The sequence below is a fragment of the Ambystoma mexicanum genome, chromosome 3p, assembly GCF_040938575.1.
Source record: "Ambystoma mexicanum isolate Mex_15411 chromosome 3p, UKY_AmexF1_1, whole genome shotgun sequence".
NCBI lineage: Eukaryota > Metazoa > Chordata > Amphibia > Caudata > Ambystomatidae > Ambystoma > Ambystoma mexicanum.
In genome coordinates, this window is record NC_090925.1 from 756,452,626 (window position 1) to 756,463,972 (window position 11,347).

Sequence of the window (11,347 nt, forward strand, 5' to 3'; positions counted from 1 at the left end):
CTTGGGTTCCTGCCCACTGTATGGCATGCTGGAATGTTCCCAGAGTGTTCTGTCCTGAGAGTTCCACGTGTGAGTGAATGGAACCTTGGGTGCCTGCCTATCGAATGGCCTGTTGAAATGTTCACTGAATGTTTTGTCCTTAGAGTTCCGTGTGTGAGTGAATGGAATTTCATGAGTGAGTGAACTGAGCCTTCGGAGCCTGCCTACTGTAAAGCCTATTAGAATGTTCCATGAGTATTCTGTCGTGAGGGTTCCATGTGTGAGTCAACAGAACCGTGGGTGCCTGCCTACCATATGGCCTAGTGGAATGATCCCCGAGCGATCTGATCTGAGAGTTGCATGAGTGAGTGGAACCTTGGGTTCCTGCCTACTGTATGGCCTACTGGAATGTTCCCAGAGTGTTCTGTCCGGAGAGTTACACGTGTGAGTGAATGGAATCTTGGGTGCATGCCTACTGTATGGCTTATTGGAATGTTCCTGGGTGTTCTGTCCTGAGAGTTCCATGTGTGAGTGGATGGAACCATGGGTGCCTGCCTATTGAATGGCCTGTTGGAGTGTTCCCTGAGTGGTTTGTCCTTAGAGTTCTGTGTGTGAGTGAATGGAGCCTTCTGTGCCTGCCTACTGAATGGCCTATTAGAATGTTCCCTGTTTATTCTGTCCTGAGTGTTCCATGTGTGAGTCAATGGAACGTTTGGGTGCCTGCCGACCCTATGACCTGTTGGAATGTCCACTGAGTGTTCTGTCCTGAGAGTTACAAGTGTTAGTCAATGGAACCTTGGGTTCCTGCCTACTGTATGGCCTGTGGAATGTTCCCAATGTGTACTGTCTTGAGAGTTCCATGTGTGAGTGAATGGAACCTCGGGTGCCTTCCTACTGAATGGCCTATTGGAATGTTCCTTAGTGTTCTATCCTGAGAGTTCCATGTGTGAGTGAATGGAACCTTGGATGCCTGCCTACTTGATGGCCTTTTGGAATGTTCACTGAGTGTTCTGTCCTGAAAGTTCCATGTGTGATTTGATGGAACTTTGGGTGCCTGTCTACTGAATGGTCTATTGGAATGTTCCCTGAGTGTTATGTCCTTAGAGTTCCGTGTGTGAGTGAATGGTGTTCCATGAGTGAGTGAATGGAGGCTTCTGTGCCTGCCTACTGTATGACCTATTAGAATGTTCCCTGAGTGGTCTGTCCTGAGAGTTCCACGTTTGAGTGATAGGAACCTTGGGTACCTTCATAAAGCATGGACTGTTGGAATGTTCCCATAATGTTCTGTCCTGAGAGCTCTACATGTGAGTAAATTGAACCATGGGTGCTTGCCTACTGAATGGCCTGTTGGAATGTTCACTGAGTGTTCTTTCCTGAGAGTTCCATGTGTTAGTGAATGGAACCTTGGGTGTCTGCTTACTTTATGGCCTTTTAGAATGTTCACTGAGTGTTGTGTCCTTAAAGTTCCATGTGTGATTTGATGGAGCTCTGGGTGCCTGTCTACTGAATGGCCTATTGGAATGTTCCCTGAGTGTTATGCCCTTAGAGTTCCGTGTGTGAGTGAATGGAGTTCCATGAGTGAGTGAATGGAGCCTTCTGTGCCTGCCTACTGTATGACGTATTAGGATGTTCTTTGAGTGGTCTGTCCTGAGAGTTCCACGAGTGAATTATAGGAAACTTGGGTACCTGCTTACTGTATGGCCTGTTGTAATGTTCCCTGAATGTTCTGTCATGAGAGTACCACATGTGTGTGAATGTAACCTTGGGTGCCTGCCTACTTTATGGCGTATTGAAATGTTCCCCTGCGTGTTCTTCCCTGAGAGTTCCATGTGTGACTGAATGAAACCTTGGGTGCCTGCCTACTGTATGGCCTATTAGAAGGTTCCCTGAGTGGTCTGTCCTGAGAGTTCTACGGGTGGGCAAATGGAACCCTGGGTGCCTGCCTATCAACAGGCCTGTTGGAATGCTCACTGAGTGTTTTGTCCTTAGAGTGCCGTGTGCGAGTGAATGGAGTTTTATGAGTGAGTGAACTGAGCCTTCTGTGCCTACCTAGTGTATGGCCTATTAGAATGGAACCTGAGTGTTCTGTCCTTAGAGTTCCATAGTGAGTCAATGGAACCTTGGGTGCCTGCCTACTGCATGGCCTATTGGAATGTTCCTGAGTGTTCTGTCCTGAGAACTCCACGTGTCAGTGAATGGAACCTTGGGTGCCTGCCTACTGTATGGCCTGTTGGAATGTTCCCGGAGTATTCTGTTCTGAGAGTTCCACTTGTGAGTCAACGGAACCTTGGGTGCCTGCCCATTTGGAATGGCTCTTGAGTGTTGTGTCCTGAGAGTTCCACGTGTGAGTGAATGGAATGAATAGAATGGAACCTGAGTGTTCTGTCCTTAGAGTTCCATAGTGAGTCAATGGAACCTTGGGTGCCTGCCTACTGCATGGCCTATTGGAATGTTCCTGAGTGTTCTGTCCTGAGAACTCCACGTGTCAGTGAATGGAACCTTGGGTGCCTGTCTACTGCATGGCCTATTGGAATGTTCCTGAGTGTTCTGTCCTGAGAGTTCCACTTGTGAGTCAACGGAACCTTGGGTGCCTGCCATTTGGAATGGCTCTTGAGTGTTGTGTCCTGAGAGTTCCACGTGTGAGTGAATGGAACCTTGGGTGCCTGCCTACTGCATGGACTATTGGAATGTTCCTGAGTGTTCTGTCCTGAGACCTCCACGTGTCAGTGAATGGAACCTTGGGTGCCTGCCTACTGTATGGCCTATTGGAATGTTCCTGAGTGTTGTGTCCTGAGAGTTCCACGTGTGAGTGAATGGAACCTTGGGTGCCCGCCCACTGCATGGACTATTGGAATGTCCGCTGAGTGTTGTGTCCTGAGCTGGGAAATCCAGGTTTGCCAGTAGGTGAGAGTGAGCTGTCTTTCCCCAGAGTGTGGATGCTCGGTGTTTCTGTCTCACCTTGCTCATGTGCTCCTGAAGATTCTGGTCTCACCAATAAAGGACACTAACCTCTACTATTGTCTTCTGTCATCCCTGGACAGCCAGGACATCGTGATATAACAACTGGCATATACCACATGCGGCATGTGGTCAATGACCACCTAATCACCATCTGCAATGCGGCACATGAAAAATAGCTTGGGAGGGTGCACCTTTCCTTTCCCACCACAATTCTGCACGCAAGAGTGACGGAAAATAAAGAAATACAACTGAAGAATGTATGAAAGGAATTCAGCACCTGGCCCACCTGAGTAGCTTTTCATCTTTTAGTACTGTGTTCTTATTTCATGACTATTTCAAGTTCTGTCATTTTGTTTTTCACTTCAGTAATGCCACATTCAATGATCTCATGAGGATCTAAGGTGATGTGATGACACTTCCTGTGATATAATTAGCGTCAACGGCCATGTGACGCCATTTTGGTGAATGGACATGCTTTTCGACCAGGGCTGGGTCGCATTAGTATAGGGCACAGCCACACGCGAATACAGCGCTGCTCACTCGCCACCCACCCTGATCTACTAAAAATGCACCTGCCTTCAACTTATGCCACAATTATCCGCTGCTTGGTTCGGCCTGTTTTCATTCACGTTTTATTTACACAAAGATGCTGCTGCCTCGAGTTTTCAATAAGGACTGTTTGCAGGCATATGATATGATAGGTTATTTATAACGTTCTTAATACCCAGAGGTTTCTAAGCACGGACCTGGGGATCGAACCTGTGGTGCTTTGTGTCGTTTTGCTTCCAAGGCGAGCACATTGCTGTTGAGCTATCCTCCCGATAGGGTTAAAAGAAGATGTGACGCCACTTCCTGTGATTTCATCGTTGAGATGGTCACATCATATGACTTCAGCAAATCCTGTGATTTCGGTGAGATGCCCCACTGGTTTTACCACGGCTACCTTTGACACAAAATGGATACTGTACATGGTACCTAGTCCTACATTACTTCTGCATACGCGTACACTAAAAGTCCCCTAATTCTTAAACTCTGCATCAAGCGAACACATTTTAAGTACACACACTGTGGGCCTTCTGGACGCCTTTTTAGCATCCATCCCGGGGGATGCCTTTCCCTGCCAGCAGCACCCTTTCCGTCTGCAATGTCTCCTGACACCCTGGTCCACCTTGAGCCTTCCCCAAGGTGGTGAAGTCTGCCTTGGCTTCGCCTGATGCCCCGTTCTCAGACTTCCTGATTCTTTTCTATGACCAAAAGTAACTTTCCTGACTGGGCCTTACCTTTCCTTTCAGGCAATTATTTATTGATTGTATTTTATTGCTTAAAGTGCAGACCTAGTTGGAGAGCAGATGAGCGCTGTGACAGTAGCGTAGTACTGTGAGATGAGGCCTGTGCTTCGGTATGTGCGTCCACTGGATTTAGTTCTCGGCAAGGTGCTGTTGTAAAAGCCATGTTTTGAGAGATTTTTGAAAATGAAGAATTATTGGGGCATTCCGAGCCGACACTGGGATCGGGTTCCACAGGGTGAGTGCATGACAAGAGAAGGAATGTTTGCAGGTCCTCTCTTTGCTGACAAGTTGTGATTCAAGCCGTTTGGTCGATTTGCTGCACAAGGAGCATGTGCCACCAGATATATGGAGCTTAAACGCCATTATAGATGATACATGCAGTCTTGAACAGTGTTCTGGCCTCCAGAGGAAGTCAATGTAGTTCGCATTGGATGGGGGTGATTTGGTCAGATTTCCATGCAGCTGTAATAAGGCTTGCTGCAGTGTGGTGGACTGCTTTTAGGGGAGCCAAATGAGCAGCTGGGAGCCCTGTCAGAAGAGCATTTCCCCCATCAATGTGCAGGACAGCAAGAGCCTGGGCTACGGTTCAAAAGTCTTGCGGTGGGATGAAGGGTTTCATTTTCAAAGGTCAGAGATGCAGAGCCAGTCTGTGTGGGTGTTCTTGGCTATGTGTTTCTGGAAGGACAGGCTGCTGTCAAAGGTGCAACCGAAGGATTTTGCTGAGTCAGAGAGTTGTGGATCAAATCCTTCTAATCTAGACGCATATTACTGAGCCATTGTTGGCCAAGTTCTTTTTTAGCAGGCGGACTGAAGGGGACAACGTCAGTCTTGGATGGGTTTGGTTTGAGGTAGGCAGTCGACATCCAGGACTGGATGATGGCTAGATTGTCGCTGTGGCGAATGATGTCCTGCACGCTACTTACTCTCATGTACAAATGAGTATCGTCCGTGTATTGGTGGATGGCTATATTGGGATCTTTGAGGAGAGTACCAAGAGGGTCCATGTAAAGGTTAAAAAGGATTGTTTAGTGTTAGGCAAGATTGTGTGCAGTACCCTTTGGGAGGCTAGAGCAACCTTGTCCTCCTGGCAATAAGTAACCCAAACTTTGGTATAAGTCTCTACTACACAGGTTGGTAGTGTGGCTGAGCAGCCAGGCTTATCTCATGAGGGGTCAATGTAAGCAGTAGGGCTTTTACACAGAGGTTCACAATGACAATTATTCAAATTAACTCTTACACACCAGTTTTCTTGATTAAACAATTATTAATTTATTTAACAGTCAGTTATATAAGCCTTAAGAAGGGAGCAAAACATGTAACATTTAAAAAATATACTTCAAATCACACTCTTAGTTTCTCTAATCAGATGATACCCATTGGGGATGGCACACAGAAACCCCCTACACCCTCAGGTGACTTAATTAGCTAGGACACTGTAGATATTGATTTATCACTGGTACATTTAGAGCAATACCAAGTTTGGTGCAAAGGTTCGATAGGGGAATAAAACAAAGGTTACCAAATAATGAATAAACTGGTAAGTACTTTTTGAACCCTCCAATGCAAAGTAAATTAACACTTTCCTGGAGGAAAGGTAAAGACACAAAGTCAGAGGTAAGAAGAGTCTCTCAGGGAGCCAGGACAGCCAATGTTAGTTGAGCAAAGTCTAGGGGAGCTGAAGACCTTCTTTACAGGTAAGTAAAAATCTTGCACAATGTTTTTAGAAAAGTTTGTAGGAATAAAATCACTTGAAGGGCCACACGCTGGGAGGCTTGTGAGGGGCAAAGCAAGCTGCACGAAAATCTGCAAGGGCAACTAAGACAATGCTCAACTAGGACTACACCACAAGAGGTATGTCCTCTTAACTTTACAGTACCTTTGGTTAGAAGAAATGGTTCCAGCAGGCTTCTGTTCCTGTGTAGCTCTGCAGATCCTGTTGTTCCTGGGCCTCAGTCGTGGGGACAGGAGGAAGGACGTCTGGGGACTTATGCACTACAACTTGAAGGTCAGCAGCAGCAATGGGCAAACTTCAATTCAGCGTCACTTCGCGGTTTCAGCTCCTCGCGTCTATAGCAAATAGCACCACTGCAGTCTCAGCGATACCACTCTGGACCTTCCTCGCATCTGGGGTCCAGCACTCTGTTGAGGTGGCTCAGGCTTGGTCAGTCCTGCTTCAAGGGATTCCGGGGAATCTTACAGAAACACAGGGCTGACTTAAAAGCGATGCACTCAGTTTGGTGTTCCTCTCCCTGGGAGTTCGGTTCCAGCAGCAGCAATGGAAGTACAGCCAGCTCCGAGAGGATGTCCAAACGAGTTCACTTTGGGGTTGATTGGTCCAACCAACCCAAGGGGAGAAGTCGTCCTTGCAGGGTTTCTCTAGTCGAAACGAATTCGGAGCCACAGCACAGCAGCAGGGCTTCACCGGGCAAACCAAGGATCCAGGAGTTGCAGCAAGCGTCTCTTCCATGTTCTTCTTCAGATTCCTTCATCCTTCATTCCTTCATCCAGTGGTCAACTCTGCCTTCCAAGCCAAAAAGCCTTGCCTTTTATGCAGGTTTCTCCCACTCATTCCAGCCTAGCTGTCAATCGCACAGCAGGGTGGCTGTCTTTCAAGGAGAGCCAGCCAGCCAATCACCTTTGGGTGCATTCCTGTAACCAAGGGGATTAAGCACAGGGAGTTTCAGGCACCTTCCTCACTTAAACCCCTGCCAGGCACACTGTAGCCAGAGGCGGGCTTCACTCGTGAATCCCACCAAAGATAAAATTAACAAAGGGACCAAACCTGGTTTGGCGCGCAGAGCAAATCTCCAGAAGGACCTTTCGAACAAGAAATGGCGAAAAAAAAAGACCAGGCCATTTTGACAGAATGGACACCCATGGATGTCTTACTGCAACTGCAATTGCAGCCTGCAGTAAAAACACACAACGGTAGTAAAAGACGAACCACTGCCACCAGCCATTAACTGTAGAAAGGGTAACATAAAAACATTACATGAGAAACTAGACAAAGGGGATACTAAGTAACCCCTCCAGCACCCTATAGTAAGATAGTGTGTGCTGGGTCTAGAAAGTTACAAAATGTAAGTAAAGTAAATTTCACTTCACTGCTCTTGGAAACAGTAGTTTTACCAAGAGAAGGTATTTAAACCTTTGGGAAATCTAAGAGACTTCCTGTGCCACTGCACTGAAGGTGGTGTGTGTCACATTGTAAAGATGATGCCTATGGAGTTTGTCAGACTCCAAAGTGAAAAGAAACACAGAGTCCAAATCACAGAAAAAATACATGAGAGAGTGGGAAAAGGTATCACTCTCTCCAGGTTAGAAATTAAAAGTCCTAAAGTCCAGCAAAAAGATCTGAGGGTCTCTAAGGTAGAGAGGAATTAACACATTTCTGAGAATTATACCTAACAATGAGAGGATGGAGCTTTGGAGGACTCTGCAGGAGACCTGGAGTCGATTAGAACGCAATGAGTTCATCTGGACATCCTGGTGTCTGCATGAGAGATAGGAGGTAAACCAATTCCGGGCAGTGAAAGAGAGAATCCTATCCTGCCAGCAAGGAGGGAGAGAAAGATGCAGTGGTCAACGGTGTTGAATGCGGCCGAGAGGTCAAGAAGGCATGAGTCACCTCTATCCATGATTTGGAGGGCATCATCAACCACCTGCATGGTGGCTGTCTCAATGCTACACTTGGAATGGAACCTTGACTGATAGTCATTTGGGAGGTAGAGTTGTCAAATTCTTGCAAGAAGTTGTGTAGCAATTACTCTTTAAAAGATGTTGCCAATAAACAGGAGGTTTGTAATGGACCGGTAGTTGGCCAGGTTTTCTGGATCCATGGTTGTTTTTTTCAAAAGAGGTCCTATGAGACCAGTCTTGTGGGTGTCCGAGAATTACCCTTCTGTGAGGGGGCATTAATGATGCAGAGGGGCGCATTGAGTGCCGGCCTGTCAATTGTTTAATGATGGAGACTGGGATTATATTGCCAGAGTAAGAAGTGGGTTTGAGAGAGGCAATCATTTTTCGGAGATCCAGGGGAGAGAATGTGGCCCAGAGGGGCAGTGTTCATTCTGGGGCGCAAAGGGCGATAATGCTGTGAGTGGTTGATATGATGGTCTCTCAAATTTTGTCTATTTTTTCGATAAAACATGTGTTCATTCAGCCACATTTTACCATTTTTTATCGGATGGGGGTTTGGTATAATGCTATACTACTTCAAAGAGGGCCTCGCTCTCGTTGGAGGCTGCCGCAATGGTGGTGGAGTAGTAAGCAGCGTTGGTATGCGTAATCAGAATCCGACTGTTGGCATGGAGAGATTTGAGGTTGGTGAGGTCTCCCGGGTTATGGTTTTTGTGCCACTGTTTCTCTAGGGCTCTGAGCGTTTGTTGGCAGCTCACTAAGGGGCGTAGCAATGGGTGGATGGTTTGGTCTTAGCCCGGCTGGTTTTTAGGGGTGCATGAGTGTCCACCAGTTTGTATCGAGGCTAGTTTAGTATTCTCCCGGTGTGGCCCGCCACCTGGTCTGTGGCAGGCTTAGTAGCAAGGGAAACTATAGGCTTTCGCCCCCACACGTAGACTTCACATAGACAGTAGTGGGAGGCAGGAGACATCCATCATAACTACAAATTGCTTAGAGATTCACTGTAGCTAAGGACCCATGGTCTTTGCTTGAGAACTATTTAGATTATGACATTTTCTTGATATGTTTTCTCCACTTTCTCCTGGAACTTAGTTAATAGATGTGTACTATGAGTACTGCTGTTTCACTACTTGTTTACCTCTACCATAGTTCTACCTTGTGAATTCTGCACCTGTACTCCCTCTCCCCTACCCAGGAGTGTTGGTAGATTTCAAGCCTAAAGCTCAGTTTGTCTACCATAGGTGAGCTTAAGGTACTTGAAGGAGGCCTTTTCATAGCTTATGGCTGTAAATCACGGCATAAGAATGTGGCGGTATCTCGGCTAAAGTGTGCGCAGCCCCTAGTCATCATACAACATCTGCCCTCTGCCATTATTCAACATCTGCCCCAGCCATTATTCAACATCTGCCCTCTGCCATTATTCAACATCTGCCCCAGCCATTATTCAACATCTGCCCCAGCCAACCGGTATTGAAACTTAGTAAATAAACAACGGCATCACAAGCATCAGAGCGACATGAGAACATCTCTGTCATGCCGCACACAAAGAGGCTGAACATTAAGACCTTAGTGACTTGTAGGCATACGTAGAACAGAAAATAAAACAAAAATCAGTTTCATTGTATTAACCATTTCTGTTTGTTTTGTGTTTAAACCTTTTTATTAGAGTAGAATAAAGGCAAATGGTACAAGAACAGTTAGCTATTCCTAAGCAATTACGTAACTTCCAATGTCAAAATTTATATAATTGTTCTGTTTGTTTTATGGGGCGAGGGTGCCTCTTGCCCTCGAGGGGTTCCCACTTAATATACGTCCAACCCACATTTACCAATTTAGTCGCCTCGTTTTTTGGGTGATTTTTTTTGTTTTATAAACCAAATGCAATGAGTTTTGCAACATTTCGGTTTTTGTTTCTTTTTTTCCACATAGAAATACATTCTGCGTCGTGGTCAGACTGACTGGGCTCATGGGCTTCCCGTAGCGCCGCAGAGACCCCCGCCACAATTCTGCCTCATAGACGCATATTCCCCATGTGGCAAAGGCTTGTTGATTTGTATCCCCCGCCCCAATACCGAGCAGAGGGGAGACTCCCTGTCACACAGAGAGCTCTTTTTCATCCTGAAGTATAACCCCAGAAGAGGCGAAACGCCCCTGCTCAGCACACGCTCGGAACCACTCACCATTAACGTTGTTCTCGTGAAGGTACCCCACGGCCTCGTAGAAGAGATCCATAACGCGGCGCGAGGCCCTTCAGGGCGATCCAGGGGCGCCTCTCTACCAGCCTGAGGCCTCACAGGGCCTGGTTGTGTCCACTGGCAGGGCTCTCAGAGGACCGACTCAGCTCCTCGAGGTCGCAAACATCGCGAGATCCAAATGTCCCACGATGTCTAAACCCGTGGTGGACCACGCTTACACAGTCAGCATCTTGAGACCCCAAAAGGGCGAGTCCAGGGAAGTCACTGCACCTGAGGTTCTATCTAGCGAGGCACCCAGCGGGGCCAGCTCCTTGACCTGCTGACCGTTAAGGCGCTGGACTCTGAGCAAGTATAGGCGCCGGGTGTGTCTTGTCGTCTGATACACCAGGGCGGGCACCAGGGCTTCGCTTCCCATCAGCCGTGCTCACCACAAGCCCCACATCAGTTCCTTCCTCTGTCTACTGATCTCTCCGTCACCGAGGGGAAGAGAGAGGGAACGCACACGTCGAGCGGAAGCGGGGGTTCTCCACCACATCCCACCCAATGCTAAAGGCAGGCAAGGGCTTCCCCTGGTATCCCACAGCCTGCACAGGTGACCTCACATCCCGAGTAGAGGTAAGGGCTCCTCCCTCCATCTGTGCCGACTCAGTCTGCAAGGCTTAAGGCCCACCTCCCAGGTCATTCTGCAAAGAATGAGGCCGCACACAGAAGCCCAGCTGTGGAAATGTGATGCAGTGCCAGCTACTCAAGACGCACACATGTTGTGTTGTGCGACTTTGCGCCTGTGGATGCATGTGTGAACACCCCTGTCCCATCACCTCTTGTGTGTAGTAAAAGCAGAGATAATAACCTCATAATGCATTACTCACAGTCACTGCACTGCAATGGATGACCATTGAAGAGGGCTACAGAGCGATCAGCGAATATTTTTTTTAACCAAAGTAGATTCGCACAGAAACTGGAGACCACAAATGAGTCATTTGATTTGAGCTACGCACTAATACAGTGCATCATTTTTTTTATAATGCCCGTTGACACACATTGCCACTTCCCTATTCCATATAATACTCTGGGCCAGAATGACTACTACTTTTTCCAGCATACCAGGCTTTGGCTGGCAATGCCAGAAGTTAACATTTTTATTTTCATGTGCCAACAGCAAGAACGATAGAATCGACAAAAAAACCCATGGTGTGTAGGTACTGCTTGCAATGGGTGGCCAGAGCCAGTAGCATGTCTCTTTAAACACTACGAGAGGATGTAGGCTGGTCCCTGCTCCCTTAA

At 47.3% G+C, this 11,347-nt stretch overlaps 1 protein-coding gene across 1 annotated transcript in view; it reads right to left on the minus strand.

Moving 5' to 3' along the window:
- Positions 1 to 10,509, minus strand: part of LOC138580811 (active breakpoint cluster region-related protein-like) — a 392,929-nt gene extending 382,420 nt beyond the window's left edge. The window contains exon 1 of the mRNA XM_069651664.1: positions 10,049 to 10,509. Coding sequence (XP_069507765.1) covers positions 10,049 to 10,100 — 52 coding nt within the window. The 5' untranslated portion in view covers positions 10,101 to 10,509. The remainder of the gene's footprint in view (positions 1 to 10,048) is intronic.
- Positions 10,510 to 11,347: the final 838 nt, after the last annotated feature.